This window comes from Spea bombifrons, chromosome 12, assembly GCF_027358695.1.
Source record: "Spea bombifrons isolate aSpeBom1 chromosome 12, aSpeBom1.2.pri, whole genome shotgun sequence".
NCBI lineage: Eukaryota > Metazoa > Chordata > Amphibia > Anura > Pelobatidae > Spea > Spea bombifrons.
In genome coordinates, this window is record NC_071098.1 from 30,406,094 (window position 1) to 30,428,902 (window position 22,809).

Here is a 22,809-nt window from a genome sequence, read left to right on the forward strand (position 1 = left end):
CACGAAATATCCCCTGAGGCACACTCCTCTGACCAATTACAAAACTATGGGTCTCTACCCATCATGCCCAACAGCAGAGAACTGCTGTTCTGTCTCACATAGGTTGGCCTCAACCAGACATGCTAATCTGACCTCTATTTTGAGACACGGGCCTTATAAGACATTCACGTGGTCATTATACCACCATCCACCACATACACCATCTAGGGGGGAAAAGACTGATGGTCTACCACTAGCTGCAACATACTCAAAAGCCTGTTATTGCGCAGGTTAGTCGTACCACCTTCTGTCACACAAACAAACATGAAAGCTAAGATTAATGGCCACAACAACTGTGACTCAAACACTACACACGGGGCACACCCCAAATAGTAAACCCATTATTGTGTCAAGCAGGGTCCTCCTTGGCTAACAACATCACAGAATTTTAGTAATATATTCGACCAAATACCAGCCTCTTTACATGATGGTGAAGATTGATGGAGAACCATTTAATGTAACAAAACCCACCCCAAGCTTACTGGGTTATCCAGGTACCACACAGGGAAGGACATAACGGGATGCCCAAACCCCAGACCTTAGGGTCTCTGCCAGGAAAACCTCCCACCACAAGTACCACCAAATGCTCTCCAAGCAGCATTAACCCCTAGATACCTGGTAAGCTTCCGTACCACCGTGACAAAAAACACATACCCCAGAAACACTCATCACAAAAAGGGAGGAAGGGTGGCACAAACAAGTGGTAATGTGACAACAAAATGGCGCCTAACCTAGTGGCACCCACCCCTTAAATAACCCTCCATTAACCTCTCCCCTGCCATATTTAAAAAATGCTACCAAGGTCTAGCCTTGCTCGGCACCCAGTCAAGAGCCGACTCTGGCCCATTCTCAGCCCCGTGGGCCTCAGGACTTTTGGAATTTCTTAAGATACAAGACATTATTGGACAAATAGATTTCCCCGCCGTGTCAGCATTTTGCAGCAATAAACATGAAACATTATAAAGGAGCGTTTTCTAGGTTAATAAGATTTATTTATTAATTGGTCAGAGAGGATACAAGAGCAAGCAAACAGTAACAAGAATCATACAATTCAAAAAATGGCGTATTTTTATTAAACGTGTACGTATTCAGAATTATGTATATTTTTTGACAATTGCCTTCCTGCATCTCTGCCGTGGAAGAATGAGAGACCGCAGTAAGTGCGCATGCATGAGGAACATTTTTATTAGAAATCATTAAATCAATTATTTTGAAGTGTGTTGAAGGGATGAGATTTTTTTTCCCAGATCCCTGATCAAATTTTAATGCAAAAGCCACACGTTTTCCATGTTACAGATGGCCATACTTCATGGAATTGTGGACCATAGCGAGAATTAAATCCCGGGGCACTCGGTACTAGGTAATGGTTCAGTACATTCGAATACTCTTCCTTCCACCTCCCTGGTCCCGGGCAACGCGTCAAACTTCAGACTACATCCCAGATCACTAATGCAGCCCTTCATACTGTAATCCCAGACGCTCAAATCTACAAAAGAAAGGGAATCGCATGGGTCATATTGACGTGTAGAGCGTGTGAAGGGTGTACATATAAGGGGGCACTAGAATTTACACAGATATTCCTGTAATTACCTGCTTTCTCCACCGTTCCTTCATATGCAAAGCATTTGTTTTGTTTCCCGCGGCATTGCACCCTCTCTGAAGAAATGCATTCACCTCTAAAGTTTCTTTTTAAACAGGATGGGCAGCATTTGCCGTTTAGTTCACCTGGATCTTCAGGGACTGGAATACAAGAAAGTATCGGGCATTACACACACAGAACATGTAATTGGAGCTGTGGGGGGGGCAGAGGATGAGCTATTGATTCTTCAGGGCCAGTTTGATTTGGGCCGGCGCACCCGTGGAAGCGGGAGGTCAGTGGGGTCACGTGACATGACCCAGAGGTAATAACACAGCTGCTCATACACTGTAATAGAAGGAGTGTGTTAGAGTAAGTATGTGTGTCAGAGTTTATATGTGTGTGTTAGTGTTTGCGATTGTGTGAGTTAAAATGAGTGTGCGTGTAAATAGTGGATCTGTGTTAATATTTGTGTGTGTGTGCGAGAGTGAGTGATTGAGCGTGTGGTATTGTTTGCGATATTGTTAGCGCGAGTACGTGTAAGTGTGTGCTCGTTACAAGGTGAATGTGGAAGGAGCCAGTGGGCCTCTTGTCTTTACTTCCCCCTATGTACAAAACAGCACAAAATATAGCAAAATGTTCTTACAAAACTATATATACCGTATTTGCTCGATTATAAGACGACCCTGATTATAAGACGACCTCCCAAAATCAAAATATTAATTTAGGAAAAAAACAAAAAGCCTGAATATAAGACTACCCTATAGGAAAAAAGTTTTACTAGTAAATATTAATTCATGTAAACTAATTTTCATATTTAATAAAAGCTATGATTGAGAAAAATATATTTTTTATTTCCTTTTACTTGCCAACCTTGCCCCCCCCCAGTTATGCACATCTGCCCCCAGGCTTGCCACTCTGCCCCCAGAAATGCCTTATACCCCCCTATTTGCCACTCTGCCCCATGATGTGCCTTTTAACCCTCTATATGCCACTCTGCCTCCAGAAATGTCTTATACCCTCCTATATGCCACTGTGCCCCATGATATGCCTTTTAACCCCCTATATGCCCCTCTGCCCCATGATATGCCTTATACCCCTATATGCCACTAACAGCAATCACACTCCTATCAAGCCAAGGCAGCCAGTACATGCTGGAACCTGGGGATGTTAGAAGTGTGATTACAGCCTCCATATGCTATGCTACCACCCCCACCCTCCTTACACATCCATGCTATCACACACTCATTCACAAACATTTAAATACTCATTCATTCCATTAATCACACACACACACACGCACGCTCAAACCCCCCACCCACCCCCTTACCTGAACTGCAGACCTCCCCTCGCAGACTTCTGCAGGGGCCCGGCTGTGCGAGCAACTTCTCTGGCCCCGCCCCCAGAGGAAGGAGGGGGGAGGTAGAGTTATGTGAGGACTGTGCTAGCTTCCTGTTTCCTGCTGCTAATAGCAGAGACGCCGCTCGCGATCAAAGCCCGGTAAGCAGCACGGCCGAAGCAGAATGAGGTCTGATTAGAAGACGACCTCGATTATAAGACGAGGGGTATTTTTCAGAGCATTTGCTCTGGAAAAAACCTCGTCTTATAATCAAGCAAATACGGTATATATATATATATATATATATATATATATGTGTGCATCCAACAAATATTTGCACAAAAGGGACAGCGTAGGAAGTCAATACACAAATCATACAAAGAATCCAGTAAAGGTTAATTGATTTCCCAAGATATTTGGGTATTGTTATCTGCACAGCCCCCTTTGACAGTTCAGGCCCCATAATAAACTCATTAAATGAAGCATTGTCTACAAAATTAATACAAACCATATCAAAAAATATACTTACCAGAATACTGGAGGCCGTTATTGCAAAGATCACCAATACAACACTGCACAAGCACATCAACAACATCTTCATCGTTGAGAGTGTTAAATCTTAAATGTTGATCACAAAGGACTGGGTTGGCACAGTCCATTTCCAGTGCTGGATATGTTACCCCAACTGCAGAATTATAAATAAATAAAATAATACCAAAAATACGCAGAAACATTTAAACATATGTTAATGGTATTCTAGATTAATAATTCCTAACTAATTACAGGGAAGCTAAAGCTCATTGGTTTAGCCATAGCTTTTCTTATTATGTTTATCTACTGATACATAGTTTTAGAATTAGTCTCAAATTCATCAGAAAAATGAATGAAATGAGGATTAATGGGACCTTGTTACACGGATACAGACACCAGCATTTGCTTAAAAATGGTGAGAAAATGTACTTACACGAAATACTTCTTTCTGATACTGCCATGCAGCCAACGATTCCACACTCCGTGTTTTCTTCGACCTCGCACTCTTCTCTGTTCCGTCCCAGACATTTTACGCATTGTTCACCATAAACTAATGGGGGGAATAACTCATCGTTAACCTGAAACTTTACCAGGGCCGGACTGGCGACGATGAGGCAGCCCCGGCACTTTAAGGCCAGTGGCCACCTGATGGTGTAAGTGCAGCCAACAGCTGGATATCCGCATACTCAACATTTGCCCCGTGTGCCAGATGGCCAGTCCAGGCCTGGTCTTTCCGGTTCAGAGTATTAATGTCCTTACTGTTAGTCTGTTAGATACCTCTTATGGTGTCTTAGAACCTTGAGTATGAAATGTACCAAGAATGAGTGTTTTTCTTATGTGAATATATAAGAATATAGGAAGTACAAGTGGGAAAATCCAACACTCAATGGATGTAGCCCACCTTGACTTTAACGTAGTACATGTTAATTTTTTTCCTATGTACCAATCTGAAGCTCCAGCTCCAAGCTCCATAATGGCTGGATACGTCTCGGACTGGCCACTTGGCACCTAATAATCCTTGAATTAGTTTTTCAGAAATGTTCCTACCTGTAGACACCAAAGCCGCGATTACGCAGAGAACTATCTGGACAGACCTCATTGTAATGCTTGAACTGGAATGGTCTCCTTCAACGTTTTTCTAGATATCTTCTGGAGGATAGTGAGGCTATCAGCTCAGCTACCTGCATTTATAGTAGTCTTCGGTAGGGTAACGTCACTCCAGCCAGATTCTGTCACTATTTGATGTACGCTCACAGTAAACAGAACACGCCAAGGGAATACGGGCCATAAATCCAGCAATTATCTCGTGGCACTTTTATTAACTAGTTTGGAAGCCAAATGGTAAATTAAATATGTAACTTAGAAAAATTGGGTCATTACTGAAGTCCGCCTCTAGCCCTGGCATTTAAACTGTAAAATCTAGAATGTTGCAACAGATTTTAATGATGAATTTACTTTATATTTTGTATTTTTGAGCATTTTTGAGTTATGATTTTCAGCATGACCTTGGCCCATGTACAATCTGTTTGAGGACCCCATTGTAATGCTTGAACTGGAATGGTCTCCTTCGAAGTTCTTCTGGATATCGTTTCGAGGACAGTGAGAGATTCAGCTCAGCTACCTGCATTTATAGGAGCCTTCTGGAGGTGATGTCACTGCAACCAGATTTTGACTCTATTTGCTGAACGCACACATAAGAAAATGATGGCAACGATACAACTTATACTCTGTAATAATTATTATTTTTTTTAGGATAATAATTTGCTTGGAAGCAAAATTGTTAATAATTATATTAAATATCTACTTCATTTTAAATAATTAAGGCCGTTGCTGACGTCCGCCTTGAATTATGAGTTTAGTTTATGTTTTGTATTTTTGAGACTATGGTAGAGTCATGATCACGTTCATTCTTGGCATGACTTCGGCAACGTGCAATCCGTCTGAATCTGTCGGCATATGAGGGAAGGAAGCTCAGGGTGAATGTTTCCAGTCTTTGTTTTGTAGTTTTGGTGATGTATAGAAAACAAACCTGGCTCTGTTGCAGCAATAGGAAAAGGCGCATGCGCTGTAGGAATTCAGACTGGAAAAGTTATGGAGGAATGGAGAGGGAGCCAATGATAAGGTGTTTCAGTGGAGGATAAGGACCAATAGAGGAGGTCAAGTAGAAGTTCTGGTTTCTGACTGGGACTGATCAGAGACTATGGGTGGATAGTGTTCTGGGGGAAAGGAGTTGGGTGACACAGGTGAGATTACTCCCAAGAGGGAACTCTTAAACTGGAGGGTGAGTAGATCTTCCAGGCGCTTTTTCTTTCTCAATCTATTTGTGGTGTAGTGGCTTCCAGTGAAGAACGTTCAAATGTTCAACGTTCTAAGATGACTTTGGTGTACAAGTTTCTAAGGCTCTCTTTAGAATCCGATCTGAAGATCTGGACTTTCCTACCCATCTACCTCTCTGCTAATGCAAAATACACAGGGATGAAGCCAGTCGACATGGGATCTTTCAGCCTGAGGTGAACAGTCTATGTTAAATCCAGTTAGTCCTAACAATATGGGACCATCCCATTGAATTCTAAATTACACATAAATGATCAAACCTTACGTAACTCGAAACTTAAACAGGGCAGCAGTTGGTTCTAATTTGCGTACGTTCTTGAGTATTGGTTTTGGATGGAAGTATTGGAACGGTGACAAAACCCACTAAATAAGAAAAGTAAATGTTTGGCAGAACCCCATCGTCAATAGGATACGAAGAACTGAACGAAGAGTGAGATGGCCAGAAGGCATCCTGGAGATGAAAATATTACCCCACCATTTTCACAGAGAAAACACCTACAGGATCCTTGCAAGCGCATTTGGAGAGCTATCCCTTTAGAAATCGGTGAGACTGGAAGACATAGCAAGCCAACACAAAACCCATTTAACTCATAGATTATAGACAATTACCCTAAATATGTATAATAATAATTTCATGAGAATCCTTTATTTCTAATCTCCGTGCATAGAGAAACTACTGAAACGATTGAAAAATGACATATCTTCAAGCATCTAATCAGTCAACAGGACATGGTGAAGGGTGACATTTTGATGAAGGCGCCATATTGACTTATGGTTGAACTTAATGTTGAACTTTTTAGTCTTGTGGTTATCACAGCTAGAAATTGTTTTGAGAATGAGGGATTAAATGAGCCTGGTCCTGTTTTCAAACTCATCGTATGTTACCCATCAATCGGTATTATGGTCCATTTAAGAAGGTTTTATCCCCTTTATAGGTGCTTTTTGGTTTCTTGTAGTGTTGAGGGTTTTTTTTGTCTATAAGTGCCAATGATTAACTATGTCTCAGCTCTGTGACTTGTAAACCATTCGTTCCTTTTGAATACCTCATGGTTTTGAAAGACCTGGACCACCATAATTACATACATATAACTGATCATTGACTCATTGCCACCTTATGTCTACCATCTTTTTGAAGTTGTTCTTTGTCTCCCAATTATTTTTAATTAATTTTAATTGAGTTTACATAGTGTGTTTACATTGGGAAACTGTAAAAAAAAAAAAAAAAAAAAAATGCAAAAATTGAATGGAAATGCGTCAAGCCAACGCTCAGATGCCTCCATAATTATATCTATGGTCATCAATTGGCATGAAGCAATTAAATACCTTCAAGTGATAAACTCCTAGTATGGGCAACTTTTTGGAGAACATTCAACTAAATTCTTCTTATACCCCAAGGACTTTTATATGATAACCCTGGTCATGGACGCCTTGCCCAATCGTTAATGGCAGCAGAGCCCAACCATTTCAATCCTTGGTGTTTCCCGTTAATAAATACATCGGGTACATTTTATTGTTACAATATTTTAATTCATGTTATTTAATATTTCAAGTTAAATCCTTGTCTCCTCTTAAATAAATGCCCGTCCTATCTTGATGCTAAAGATAAAACCTTTTGGGCGTTGCCTTTTCCCTTATCATGTAGAGATGGAGGTCTACCTGGCCTTGGTGGACTTAGTTATGTTCACCATGGACAAATATTTTCTCTACAGTGGCTATATATGTAAAGAGATATATCATAATGGTGGATTTAACCCTTTTGCTATCTTACTATTTCGGAATAACCATAAATGAATCTGAACATTGGATCTTGGAATGCTTTCATGGCGTTGACCGGTTGAATCCCGCTTAGAGGTCTTTGTCTCCTAGTTATTAGCCAGCGTTAAAATGTCACTATGGACCTTTATGAGTCCATTGCTCCGTATTCTTCAATGGCATCAGCTGAGAAACCAAGCAGCGATACTGAAACCCTGAACCAGTCACAATGTAACCAAAAACAAGTCTGACCCTCAGAAGCATACTGAAAATAGTCATCTTTGAGTTTTCTGTTTTAAATGACAGATTGCATTTCAAAAGGGTCAAAAGTTTAAAGAAATAAAGTTTGGGTGGGGGTTGTGTTGTATATTATTCTATTGAGTATTAGGAATTTAAGTGATCTTTAACATCAAACATTTTTCAATGTAAAATAATCATATTGAATGATAATAAAACACAGAGAAACAGAACATGAAATTGCCCATTTTATTAGGGATAGCACTGCTTTGAAACAAGATTTTTTTTTTTTTTAGTTTGTTTCGATGCTTGGAGTGCATTCCAGTACTCTTTGTTCGTATACGACAGATCCTGGTAATCCCCCGAATCCAATTTGACAGACCCCTTTTGTGACGCAACCGTAGTAAGAATAGATCATAGTTTCCTCTTCTGGAAAAAGTAAAGAAAAGTAATGTTACGCAATTGTTAAAACGCCATATAGAAACCATGGCATGTTTATAAAGTATGCACCTGGGGTCCTGGTTGTTCTTAATGCCCCTCGCTATTACAACTGGAGGCAGAACTTCCAGTGTTGACCTTTGCCCATTGGGGAATCAACTATAACTCCTACTGGTTTCCGGTCTATTTTAAATGGAATTGTCAACGTTGGCCAGTATGGCGCTCGTGCCAAGACGATGACCAAGTTCTCTTCTTTCTTTATGCTGTGACCCCAGCTAGGACTCATGACCACTCGTCAGCATCCAACAGACCTTGTGGGACATCATTATTGGCAAAATGGCATTATTAGTGAAAGAAGTTGGAATTATTACCAGGACGAGCTGCCTGCCCAGAGAATTCGATGCATTCCGCCTCGTTCCCGGTGCATTCTATGGTGCTCACATCTGTGCAGGAGTAGTCACCTTCAGTGAAGCACGATCTGCAGACGACTCCATTTTTCGTGGTGTTTTTGGGTGGCACTGAAGCACAGAGAAAAGCACAATATACTATGACGTGAAGTCTCTTAAAACGGCTGAAAAGAATATATTCTCAGAGCCGCCATGGCTGGGTACTCAGATACTACTTAACATTTTGTGGTCACATTCTGTGCAGAATATGAAACGTTTTATTCATTACTTTTTTTTGTTAGGAAACAGTGAAAAACTTACTAATAATTTCTCCACAATTGCAATCGTCCTCTTGACAGCATTCAGTGTATAGCAACAGCTGGAACGGAGCGGTGGACAGGCTGACCTGCCCTCCGCAGAGACGGGTATCGTTTGTACAGGCTCTAAATGCGGTGGGGACCACATCTCCATCTGAGAAGAAGAAGAAGACCATGTTACCACTTAGTTAGGACAACTGGCATTCTCATCGCTTTCAACCAGTTTCCGTCTATCTGAAAGAAGCTTGAGATAGGGCACCACATTAGGGTCAAGGTGGTGTCTTTTGATATCATCTCATGTCATGGATCATCTATCTCAAGAGCTTTCAATGATCCCAAACGAGACCTCAAGCACGTTATGAAACGTCTTAAGACGCCAGCCAATGTCCTTGTATAACAATTTTTCAACAAATAGACGTACAATAATACACAAAACTTGCCTCATCTCAGTTTTACTCCAACCGAGCTGAACCTAAAACTCTGCCCGGAATAAAACATATCATGAAAAATAACATTTTACTTATAACTGAAGGAAATTTAACAAAATTATAGTCTGGCCAACAATCCTTTATTAAAATGAAGCAATAGTTTATTTTTTTTCTTCTGTGAAATATTGTCGATTAACCCTTTCTGCACATACTTAAGATGTTGTGTTCGATGCCCTTTGCACACATTCCGCCGGGTAAGTCGCAGATCACGGACTCCCCTTGGCAGTCATCGGCCCGCTTATCCAGACATTGCTTGCACATCAAAGCTTCGCCTGGAAAGGAAGATATGTTACATTTCAGGGGATTTGGGATATATTATTTTTGATTATATGGGATATGGAATTTACCCACGAGGTGGTTTGAGTTTGGAGATGATTTAATTGTATCCTAAAGAATGCTTTAATAAAAAATAAATAAATAATATATTTCTTGAAATATTTCTTGAAATATTGAATTATTGAGTTAAATAATTATTTGTACACTGGATGGCGCTATTGTGTATAGACAGACATTTAATGGAAATCATTCGACGTTTACAAACATAGAGTTCAACAAATAGCAAGAAGCATTAAGTCTTTGAAGTATGAGCGTGCGCTGCGAGACCTTAAAAGATACCTGATGCTTGATCTTAGGTCTAGGAGAAATTTATCACAATACTGGATTAAGCACTTCTGCTGGAAGGCTGTTCTAGTTATCCGTCTCAACTTAGAAGGTGGTGGTGGATAGGTGGAACAGCTTCCCAGCAGAAGTGGTAGAGGGTAATACAGTGAGAGTATTAAACATGTATGCGATAGGCATATGGCTCCCGATTGATTAAGGTACATCAGGAGAAAAGGGCGACTAGACGGGGGGGCAGACGGGGCAAAGTGCGAGTCTTTTATTTAATCACAGCGGGGAGAATAGCAAGGAGTCAGACTCCAGACTGGGTAACCCTGAGAATCTGCCCCTTCACCCTGAGAATGGGGCAAAAAAAACCCTGAGACCCTGGGTCAAACCCTGAGAGTTCCGGGGTATGCATATCTGCTCCTGTCTCCTTTTCTAGCTAGATGATTATTTTGCCTCTTTATAACTGTTTTATTAAAAAATAGGACTTCTAAATAATTTTCAATGAATTATTAATTTATATTATGGTTACCAAGATAACTAAGGTGTCCACCACCAGTCAAGGTAGGACATATAGTAAATATTCCTAAATAATTATCTTACCCGCAATGACGGCGATTGTGAAGGATATCAGCCCAAGGAGAACCTTCATACTTCTGTATAATGAGGACAGACTTGAGGACTGTGTTTTAGCAAGTGACTTTAAACATACGTTTCCTATAACTCAGCGTGCCAAGACCATCATAAATCACGCAATCTCCTTGCCAAGGCACTGCATTTGCATGTTCATTATATAAACTGGAAAATCATACTTCTTCCTTCTCGCAGACAAACCACGCGGCCTGGCAGTCTACCTAAGGAAGTCCTAAAATGCATGACTCCATTTTGTTTCCAAAACGTCTACAAAATGGCTTCCCGTCTTTCAAGCACACATCGGAGAATCATCCAGCACAATGTTACTTTTTCGGTGGAATCCATACAAGACGTGACCAACTCATCATCGTCAACCAGTAGACAACGTAGGGAATAACCTGGCGATGGGTGCCCTTTGAAGACCAACCGCATTTTGTGCTTTTATTATTGGCTGACACAAATTTAGGAGAAACAGAAATGTATAATCAAGGTGACCATCAAACTCCTTGGTTTTAAGGGTACAAATGAGGTCCAAACCTGTTTAGATCCCTTTAATACAATCACCTCGTTACTGAAAAATTCTCCTCGTTATTAGAATTATGTAAATAACAGAAGATTTTGGTGACATTCATGTCCTTTAACCCGAAGAATAGCCAGATGTAGAATAAATAAGAGTATGGTCACCAATGGACATCCCCACAAATGAAATGGTTATATTTATTGTTCTTATGTTCTCTAAAGCCTTCCCTATTTTCATGGACAGTCTATCTTTAAAACAGGTTAGAGCGTCATTGGGTCTTTTTAATGTTCATTGAGGTCACGCGACTCTTAGGTGGACCTCATGGTCTTTAATGGTCCTCTCTGGGGAAGGTTACGGTAATCATTGTAAGGCAGGAGAAGAAACCTACTAGAAAGATCATATTAAAAAGAAAATAATTGATCTTAATTCAGGTACATTTTGTTATTTGGGCCACAAAAGGACTGATTCAGAAGGATCTCCTACCTGGGGTAGCAAAGAAGAAGGCTTAAGGTATCAATATCACGCTCGGTATGCAAATTCACTGCCATTTCAAGCATTTTTTTATTCATTAGCCCTGTTGACTATTAGATACAATAAAAAAATGGTCCCTCAAAACCATAAATATAGGCAAATTAAGAAATCGTGCCATAGTATGTTTCACAATAGAAATTAAGCTTTAATGTCAACTGGTGTATATTCAATTCATACAATCTTTCTTTTGTACATCGATTACAGATAATACATTCCTATTTTCAATTACAAAAAAGGTCGTAGGACATCATACAACGAATAACATACTCCTTACTTATATTCTGTAAGCGACGATGAGACCAAGAAACAAGTTATACCACGACCAAGAGCTGGACACATGTGAGAAGCCGCTGGAAGTTGTGTGATCGGTGGCTTCAGTTATATTTGTTGGGAAGTCAGCGGTGGAAGGTTCGGAGGTTACAGTTGTTACATCGTAGGTTACAGTCGTTACATCGTTGGTCACCGCCGTTACATCGTCGGTCACCGTCACATCGTCGGTCACCGTCGGGGAATTGCTTGTCAATAGTGTTTCGGATGGCGTTGTACTTTCCGATTCGCCATTACAGTAGCTGTCGTTACAACATGAACTCTTCAAGTCGATGCCGTACCATGGGCTCGGACTACGCAAAGATTGACATGTCGACGTTGAGCACTTACGTATGAACACGGGCTGAGAGTAATTACCTACAAGTGACAGGAGATAAGTAGCAGAATGTTTAATTGAAGGGCAGTGGGCACGTTGGTCAGACGTGACACACGCTTTAACTCAATAGAAGAGTGGAATTTTTCAACCCATAGCTCACGATCCTTATTCTATGTCAAGATTGACCCATGAATTTGACACCTTTACCTCGATTCTAATAAACAATACATTTATAGGATAAAAATGTTTAATTCTCTTGACGGCCAACCTGGTGAACCTCATAGATATTGTTATTGATACAAAAATCCCTCTAATCTGACTGCTGTCCCCCAAAATATTCACATAGAAGTATGTTTCCCCCCGCTATCTTGTTAAATAGAGGTTTGTACTAAGATTACTAAGTTACTCACCGATAGAAATCAAGCCGTTGGCTTTGTAACAAGAATCAAAGTCTTCTTGGCACGTCACCCACTCTGCCTTCTGTTCGGAGCAACCTGACTCTGTCGTGCTGATACAAGAGTAACACTCCAATGCGCTGGCCAAGCCGTTTATTGCTAAAAAAAAGAAATCAAACATTTCTGGGCAAAACAAGGGCAAAAAAGGAACGAGGTTCCCCGGAGGACGTACGTGTTCACCGTGACTCGTAGATTTTATGGGGCGTCTTTGACAATAAATTTGTTACGGTCAGTTTTACAGCTTACATTCGTGCACTTCCTGAACGGGACACCATTTTTTATGTGAGATTTTTTGGCAAATGAAGGTAATATAAAATTTTATGTTTCCCCGCAAACATGCCATGCACACCTTGCTTCATTAAGGATATCTGGGAACTACTTTAGTTCACTCGTTTTTCACTCTTTTGGAGCCAGGGTAAGAATTAATGTGAACAATAGAAGTAGTCGGTTTGCAGTAGACTTGCAAGACCTAGTAGTCATTTGTTATACCTGGAGCAGCTAGGAAAACCCTACAGGTAGGCAAACCTCATACCTCCGAGGATCAACCAAACCAAAACTGACCCCTGGCTTCTGGAAACCTTACAAAAATGTAAATCAAATTTTCACCCAGGTCCTCATGTCTCCTAGAGAGAGAGAGAGAGAGAGGTGGAACTTCACATTTAATGAGGAACCAAACCAAACTGTTGACTTCAACCAAACTCGAGCCAGTAGTGGTTTGCCCAGTGACCGTTCCCACCTAGATGCATCAGTGGTTCTGTTACGCTGGCCACCCATAGGGTCCCTTGAAACTATATAGAATTAAGCACCTTTTCTAAAAAAAAATACGGACTCCTTACCAATCAAAACCTTCAGTGGACCCAGTGGTGTTATTGGACCATTTCGAACCAGAGGACCTCTCGTCCATATTAGAATATATGCTATGCCCTGTGATCCTGTCTACCTTAAGAGAGTTAATGTTTAGACCTTACAAGCATTACCTGGGGCCTTCATGGAGGCGATATTGATGCTGTTGATGCTGTTGATGCTATTGATGAAGTTATTTTGGTTGCACAGGGAAGTGTTGCAGCCCAATTTATATGAACGAGAAGTGAGACCTTCCAAAGACGTGTGAGAGAAGACAAAAGTGGCCTTTCCTACTCCACAACCTTTACTCCTCACCGTCACAGACATGCTCCCTAGAGAAAGAAAGAAACGAAAAGAAGGAGCATAATATACAAGATCCGCCCTTATAGACTTTATACATTTTAGATGTTTTATATTCAATTTATTTATCAGGTCACGTAACCTAAAAAACATAAATAAATTGTGGATGTATTAAAAATCTAAATTGTTGACATTTTTAATAATTACTTCGAATTGAATGAAGAAGGGATCTAATGAGGTTTTGAAAGCTTATATGATTCTACAGCTTATTATAGGGTTAGAACATGGATTTCGCGTTGGAAAAACAGTTTTCACGTTTTTCTAATAAAAAATCATTTTTTCTGCAGACCTGGATGCCAATATGTTGATATTATGTGATGACATTCCCTCTTCAAACCCCAAATGAATATAGTTTATGACGAAGCTAATGTGAATCCGCTGAAGACCTTTGTTAAGTAATTTATCCAGTTGTCCCAACGGTCCCATAGGGTGACTAAGACCGGGGCATTCTATTTTTTACCATAAAGTAGCATGATAAGTATGGAAAGAGACAATACATATGCATATCTATCTGTAACCCAGATATTAGATTCACTTATTTACCTGTACTCATAATGACAATAACTTCTGTACAGATATTCATAGGCGTTTCGCAATTCACAATGGTTTCATCGACGTATCCAGTTTCAGCATTTCCATGACTGCTGTAGCAATCCAAGCCATAGGTACCTAATATATAGATGAAGAGGACATTCCAAAAACTCTAGCAAATAATATAAGTTTCATATTTTAGGCCTGTGCAGACATCATTTACCTGCTCTTAGTACTAGAGAGGAACAATGGATGGGATTTTAATTAATACCATTAAAATAGTTTTTATCATCATAGCATCTTCTAAAAACAGCCAATGACCTGCCAATCGATCTGGCTGTATGTGTATTTGACATCATTCCTACTAAAATGAAGAAGATGTGGACACCACCAAAGGTCTAGAGAAGACCTGGAGATCTAGAACCCATACTAGGGAGGAAAAACGTGGGAATTGCTTTAGAGAGCCCTGAATGTAAAGTTCTCCATTTTGATTCCAAAAAAATGACATCACTCCCCTTAGAATATTTTGTCACCTGTTAGAAGAAAGCATCCCACGCAAAAATAAAACAAAAGTGTAGAATATTCAATCGTCTTCATCTCTTTGCAGGTCGTGGAGCTCGCCAAAGGCTTTGCCTTAGATGGGTCTTGAAGAGTTAGGAGACTCTTGCCAGGTGGACAGTCTCCGCAGTCTGAAGTGTTGACCTGTTTTGTCATAAAGGGAAGGGTTTTAAAAGAGTTGGTTCCCTTTTCCATAAACATCGTAAAGTAGGAGGTGTTGTTAAGCTGACACCTTACTGGGTGAAATGTATCATCTACCAATGTTTTATTATTCTATCCCATAACCCACGTAAGGATCAGAACAACAATATCATACAACACAACATTCTTGGTGAGTTCATCTCAAACTTTTGTTGGGATTTCACTGTTCAGACATCTCTTAGGGGCCCACCCCTAGTAAATGTTTGGGTCCAGACGTGGACCTCCTTGCTCTCTTATACCTAGACAGATACCAACCGGGCCCTACTGAAGAGGCCCATGAAGGCCGAAACGTACATCTGGTGTTGGTTCCCTCAAGGGAATTTCTCCCGCATTTCAATTTTGGACTGCTCTTGGGGCAGGATCAGACGGATATGTCAATGGAGATTTTTCCTATGTAATGGCTCAAGTTTGAGATGTTCCCAAGTGAGGACACACCATAGGACAGACAGACAGATGAAGTGGCTGTCCATTCTTGGGAAGCAACTTAAACTTGTTTTATATGTTAGAACTATAATATCTTAACTAAGATACCTGGGAGTGATAACAGAATTTCGGGTACATTTCCATAAATCATCCCCAATAAATAATTGCCACTTACACTAAAGTTCTCTCAATTCATGATATTTCATTAAGTGGTCTTCTACTTGGCAACTTGAAGGTTCCCTTTGTATCTAACACGGAATGTTCTTCTTCACTAATCTACGCTGTTTAGCTACTGACCTGTGTATCAAACAGTGGCGGCCCCTTGGGGATCAGAGGGGGCCATGGCCCCCTTACATAATATCATGAAATCATAGATTTCCTTCTAACTGCCCCAAAATAAAGGGAGCGGAAACAGAGCGACCTCATCCGGAAAATGCTGGAAATAATGAAATCAGAACATTTTCTGCTAGTTTCTTCATAGGAAAAAAAAACAAAAAAACATACTGTGTGTCTTATCTCATATGTAGTACCTGGATTTGTTGTGAGACCTTGAAATTATACATCATACTCAACGTGAATTTATTTTTGTTAAAATTCAATGTAATTTTTTTGATAGAGGAAAGTACTTTCTGATCGGTGTAATAATTCTAATAAAATGGCCGGCAAAATGAAATGACGACGGGGGGAGCAGGCAGGATCGTTGGTTTATTGCCCCTTTCTGTTCACCTTCTGGGGTAACGTTCCAGCTGGGTTTAATTGGCTTTTACTGGTCTAGGCTGATAAAAACCTTTTTCCTCTGAATCATCGGACGTGGACAACAACTCGTTCTACAACCCACAAAAGCTATAAAACGCATGCTCTGTATTTAATTTCACCGCTGCTTTTCGGGCTGAAGAGTCGGTCATTTCAAATCCATGACTGGATCCATTATGACGTGAGCTGAGTATATCCATAAAGGGCTGCGTATAGTTAAAGTGAGCAGATTTCTTGAAAGTCCCCTCACTGACGTACCTATTTTTCCACAGGAGAAGCTCATTGGGATTTAGCCCTGATAAATCCTGCATGTGAGTTAATTTTATTTGTTAATTTACCTATTATTCTCAAATTTCATGAATAAACGATGAGCTGAGCCATATGGATTATTCCACATGATCTTTGATCCACATTCAGAATGCTGGGTATAGTTTATAACTTGGATTTAGCAAACATTGTTAATCTACTCTGTTTTTGCCAAAAAGAAGACCATAAAAGTTTAATGACGTATAAGTGGATCAGATCCACAATATGGCAAAACGTGTTTCCTTTTCTCACGTCTTCTAAAATTAACCAGATTATTTCAATTCTATCTAATTCACCGAGAGTTTTGTCGTTCATAGAAGGAGCGTGACGACCAAACAGGACACTAATGGTCAAAGCCATGAGACCTTGTGGAAACGAGAATCCTAAATTATCTTCAGAAGTTGGTCAGAGTTCAGCAAGCTTTGAGTTAAATAAGAATTAAGAAATGTTCTACTATGTTTTGTTAACAAATGAAGAATAGAACATGGAATGAGTATGGAAGGCAGATTGGGTGCTGCAGTGTGTGGCCAATAGGTGGATATGTCCACCCTATCATCGCCATTCCGGCCCTGATTGAAGGTCTATAGCGTGCTAGTGATAGTAAGAAGTCATGGTGGCTCTTGCATAGTTACCAATGTTCCTCTGGCCAGCTGTCCAAATTACCCCCCCCCCCATGACGTATGCCATGTGGTCTGGAAGCAAAATGAACACTTGCAAAGCTGGGTCATCGGTTGATGAAGCTGAACTGGTCTACTTTATACATATATGAGTCCAGTTACACCATGACGATACCCTAGATGACCAATTACCTGTTAGCTTCCCCTACTGGTCTTTAGCCATTGACTAACAACACATCTTCTAACAGAGCAGGTTCAGTAAGCAGTGTCATGCGCGAAGGCCATTGGACTATGGTGCTTAACTATAAGTCTCTTTCTATTTCTAAGGAAGACTTCTTGTTGGTCAGTTGTCCAAATTAAAAAAGGAAAGAGCTAAAACTTTTTGTCTCTTGTAGTGATAATGTCAAGTATTCTGAAGTATTCCTAAAAAAACAAATCCAGTATGGACGTATCTGTAAGTCATGATGTCAGATTATGCTTAAATATACTGCATTCATTTTAATTCTAAACTAGCATCTCTTCCAAACCTCTCCCCACCTTGATCTTCAACCCCAACATAGATAAAAGATTAAATCCACAGTCTGATTAATACTTAATATGATACTTTTATTGTCAATATTGAAGTGGACCGGCCACCACCATACTTTGTTATTCAACTGAGATCACACGGCTATTACATGCTTTCATTCTTCTATTATCTCATAATGCGTTTATATAGATGGCATAATCTAATCGACTGGAACAGGATTTTTGGTCAGTACATGAAGTTTAACATAGATTTCTCGCCTTGGATATGGATACAAAATTTGAAGACCATGTAACTAACCAAAACATTTATTGGAGAATCACGAACAATTTACAGGTTTGATGTATAATAATTTAAAAAAAAGAATGTTTTTGAAATTTACAGCAATGGCATACAAACTTGCCGAAAAGCCCCCATCCTTACATAATACATTAATATCCAAAAGCAATGACATTTATTATATTCTGCTAAGTATGTTGACCAACATGGCACATGCAAGAATGGTGAAGCTGGCAGCAGAGAGTCCGGGGGTGTTACTTTGAGTGTTGACCGTGGTAAGTCCTGGGGTGGAGCCGGTAGAACCCCCACCAGTGGTCATGTTGTTGTTTGAGCCTCCCAAAGTGGAACCATTATTGCTGACGATCCCATTGTTCCAAGAGCCATCGGTGTTGCTTCCATTACCATTAGCAGATCCATTACCGCTTCCGCCAGGGGCTGACAGGTTTGGGTTACTGGCATTGCTGACTCCCCATGCGCTGTCAGAGCTGCTTCCATTGCCAGCATTGGTGTTGTTGGTTGATGACCCATTACCCCCAGGAACATTGTTGTAGCTGCTGCCTAATAAAGTGTTATTGCTTGCATTTGACCCGTTATTGTTTAAAACACCGCCATTCCCAGTAGTGGAGTTAGGGCTTCCAGATCCGTTGTTGGAACCTGGCCCGCTCCCATTATAATTACTACTGTTGAATCCTGAGCTATAAATGGCACTGTTGTTTCCAGAACTGGAATTCCCTGATGAGTAAGGGGGTGAGTTGGCTCCATTACCAGTACTATTACTGCTGTTACCTGCATTATTGTATCCGGTAGAGGAGTTGGCACCTCCAGATCCATTGGTGTGACCTGGTAAAGCAAAGCTTGGATTATAAACATTACTAGAATTTCCTGAATTATTAATTACACTGCCATTGCCAGAAGAACCAGGGGGCACACTATAGACACTGGAATTATTTCCATTGGTAATAATTGCACTGCCATTCCAACCAGTGGATGAGTTGCCGGTGACAGAGCCATTGATGTGCCCTGGGAAAGTCAAGTTTGAATTGGCATTGTTATAACTTGTGTTATGATAATTGGTGCCATTTCCAGAAGCCGGGTGCCCAGCGGCCCCAGGGGGCATGATATATATACCAGAATTGCTACTGTTTCGAATAATGTCACTGCCGTTCCCAGGCATGTTATAGCCAGTGGATGAGTTGCCGGTGACAGAGCCATTGGTATAACCTGGTAAAGTCCCGTTTGGATTTGAAACCGAATTGTTATGGGCTGTGTTATAACTGGCACTGCTATTACCAGGACCAGAGGTCACATTATGACCACTGGAACCATTACTACCCACGCCAGTACCATTTCCTAGCAAGTAGTAGCCAGTGGATGAGCTGCCGGTGACAGAGCCATTGGTATAGCCCGGTAAAGTCCCGTTTGGATTTGAAACCGAATTGTTATGGGCTGTGTTATAACTGGCACTGCTATTACCAGGACCAGAGGTCACATTATGACCACTGGAACCATTACTACCCACGCCAGTACCATTTCCTGGCAAGGAGTAGCCAGTGGATGAGCTGCCGGTAACAGAGCCGTTGGTATAGCCTGGTGATGACATATTTGGGTTAGAAACAGAATTGTTATAACTTGTGTTATGATAATTGGTGCCATTTCCAGAAGCCGGGTACCCAGCGGCCCCAGGGGGCATGTAATTTACCCCAGAATTGCTACTGTTTCTAATGATTTCACTGCCGTTCCCAGGCATGTGATGACCAGTGGATGAGTTGCCGGTAGCAGAGCCATTGGTATAACCTGTGTTATAAATGTTGCTGCCGTTTCCAGAAGCCGGGTACCCTGATGGCCCAGGGGGGATGCTATAGACACTGGAACCATTAGTAATGACACCACTGCCGTTTCCGGGAAAATTGTAACCGGTTAAAGAGCCGTTCATGGAACCCGGTGCAGAAACATTTGGGTTCAAATTATTACTGTAATTTCCTGAGTTATAACTGGCGCTGCCGTTACCAGAACCAGGATAACCTAGGAAGCCAGGGGGCACATTATAGGCACTGGAATTATTTCCATTAGTAATATTAACATTGCTATTCCCGGGTATGTGGTATCCAGAGGACGAATTGCCATAACTATGACCAGAGGTCACATTATGACCACTGGAACCATTACTACCCACGCCAGTACCGTTTCCTGGAAAGTAGTAGCCAGTGGATGAGCTGCCGGTAACAGAGCCATTGGTATAGCCTGGTGATGATATATTTGGGTTAGAAACAGAATTGTTATAACTTGTGTTATGATAATTGGTGCCGTTTCCAGAAGCCGGGTGCCCAGCGGCCCCAGGGGCCATGATATATATACCAGAATTGCTACTGTTTCGAATAATGGCACTGCCGTTCCCAGGCATGTTATAACCAGTGGATGAGTTGCCGGTAGCAGAGCCATTGGTATAACCTGTGTTATACGTGTTGCTGCCGTTTCCAGAAGCCGGGTACCCTGATGGCCCAGGGGGGATGCTATAGACACTGGAACCATTAGTAATGACACCACTGCCGTTCCCGGGCAAATTGTAACCGGTTAGAGAGCCATTACTGGAACCCGGTGCAGAAACATTTGGACTTAAAACATTGCTGTGATTTCCTGAGTTATAACTGGCACTGCCATTACTGGAACCAGAATAAGGGGGAACACTATAGACGCTGGAATTATTTCCATTAGTAGTAACGGCACTCCCATTCCCAGGGATGTGGTAACCAGTGGATGAATTTCCGGTCACAGAGCCATGGGTATAACCTGGTAAAGTCACGTTTGGATTGGAAACAGAATTGTTGTAGCTGTGTGAGGTATGAGCGGAGCTGCCATTGCCAGAAGATGGGTACCCGGCTATGCCAGGGGGCATATAATATACACCAGAATTGCTACTGTTACTAATGATGTTACTGTTGTTCCCAGATATGTTGTACCCAGTGGTGGAGCTGCCAGAGACGTTATAATTTGTTGAACCCGGTAAAGCCGAATTTGGTTTTGAACTACTATTGTGATTGTTGGAGCTACCGTTTCCAAAACTTTGGTACCCAGGAGAGCCAGGGGGTAAATTATAGGCGCTGGAGCTGTTTCCATAATTCTGGTGCCCAGGAGAGCCAGGAGGAACATTATAAACACTGGAACCATTGGTCATGGTATAATTTCCATTCCCTGGCACGCCGTAGCCAAAAGGTGGGGTTCCACTTGTAGAACCATTGGTGAAACCTGGTAAAGGCACGTTTTGATAGGAAACAGTATTGTTGTAGACTGTGCTACCATTTCCAAAATTTTGATATATTGGCGAGCCAGAGTTTGCACTATAGGTGCTGTTATTGCTTCCATTGCTGGCATGGCCACCGTGGTTTCCTGGCGTGTTATAGCCATTATATGAACTGCCAGACATAGAGCCATTGTTGTTAGTATTTGGATTAGAAATTGAATTTTGATTGTATTGACTAGAACTATCATTGACACAGCCACCAGCGGAGCCAGGGGGTATATTATAGTCAACGGGTGAGCCCACGGTATTAATGTTATTGTTGAAATATTCTGAAGAAGGTGTGGAGGCACCATCATTTTCATAACTTTGACTGTTCTGCCAATTGTATTGCGTTTTAATCGACTGATCGGAATACCCTCCCTTTGGGAGTTCTACTTGGTTCCCACCATAAGATGCTTCATAAGAACCACCTCTGAATGTACCTGAGCCGGGTACTCCACTTCCTGGTGGGAGGTAGCCATCCAGGTTGACATCGGCTTCGGTAAGTCTATTGTTGCACAAGCTTCCATTGCAGCACTGTATGGTCGCGTTGGCCGACATTTGCAAGAGCGGAAGGACATTGCTGCCACACATGGCGGGAGTGGCACAACCTTTAATCACAGAAGGTTTTGGGGTTCCATCTGGGTAAAGACAAAGTTGAAGTTGAGACAGGAATAATAGGTATTAACTAAATACAAATTCACATCATCCATGAGAAGAAGAAAAACCAATGACAACAACGTGGAAAATGGTGAAGCTCAAGCTAGTCTACCTAAATCAAACTTTTAATTTGTTATACCTTCCTGCATTAAAATTCTATAGATTTCCATTTAATTTTTGAAAGCATTAATATAAAATTATATATATAAAAAAAAAAAAAAGATGGGTGGAACATTAAGTGTGGGGATTACCTTTTATACTGATGCCTGTCATCTCCAGACATGAAGTCAAAGGTCCATAGCATTTGGTTTTGTCGACGTCTTCAGAGCAGCTGCTGCCCTCCGCTGAGTTGCAACTGTAGCACTCGATGTCGTTGGGAGTTTTATCTATTTGTACACCCTCTGCAAAGAAGAAGAAGAAGAAAATGTTATTGACCCAACACAATTAGAACACTAACTCAACTGAACATCTAGAGTGTGGTTGGAGTCCTCAATTTCAACGCACTTCATCTAAAAATGACATGATTTTCCATAAACCAAATGAAATGAAAGAACGGAGTTATAGTTGCATCTCGTTGTTCCTCTTACCTATACCGTTGTTGCAGAAGTTCTCGTTGCAGCATGTTACGGCCATCGAGCTTGTCTCACTGGAGA

The 22,809-nt window shown here is 41.1% G+C and overlaps 1 protein-coding gene and 1 long non-coding RNA gene across 2 annotated transcripts; both read right to left on the reverse strand.

The window, feature by feature from the left end:
- Nucleotides 1-1,009: 1,009 nt before the first annotated feature.
- LOC128470743 (uncharacterized) lies at nucleotides 1,010-1,762 on the reverse strand. The gene is made up of 2 exons (XR_008346051.1): nucleotides 1,630-1,762; nucleotides 1,010-1,525 (listed from the first exon to the last, which is right to left on the reverse strand). It is a non-coding gene; the product is annotated as an uncharacterized LOC128470743 (long non-coding RNA).
- Nucleotides 1,763-8,100: 6,338 nt separating this feature from the next.
- Nucleotides 8,101-10,692, reverse strand: LOC128469726 (phospholipase A2 inhibitor and Ly6/PLAUR domain-containing protein-like). The gene is made up of 5 exons (XM_053451528.1): nucleotides 10,644-10,692; nucleotides 9,590-9,709; nucleotides 8,954-9,103; nucleotides 8,618-8,764; nucleotides 8,101-8,237 (listed from the first exon to the last, which is right to left on the reverse strand). Exons 1-5 carry the CDS (start codon nucleotides 10,690-10,692, stop codon nucleotides 8,101-8,103), a joined length of 603 nt encoding a protein of 200 aa, XP_053307503.1.
- Nucleotides 10,693-22,809: the final 12,117 nt, after the last annotated feature.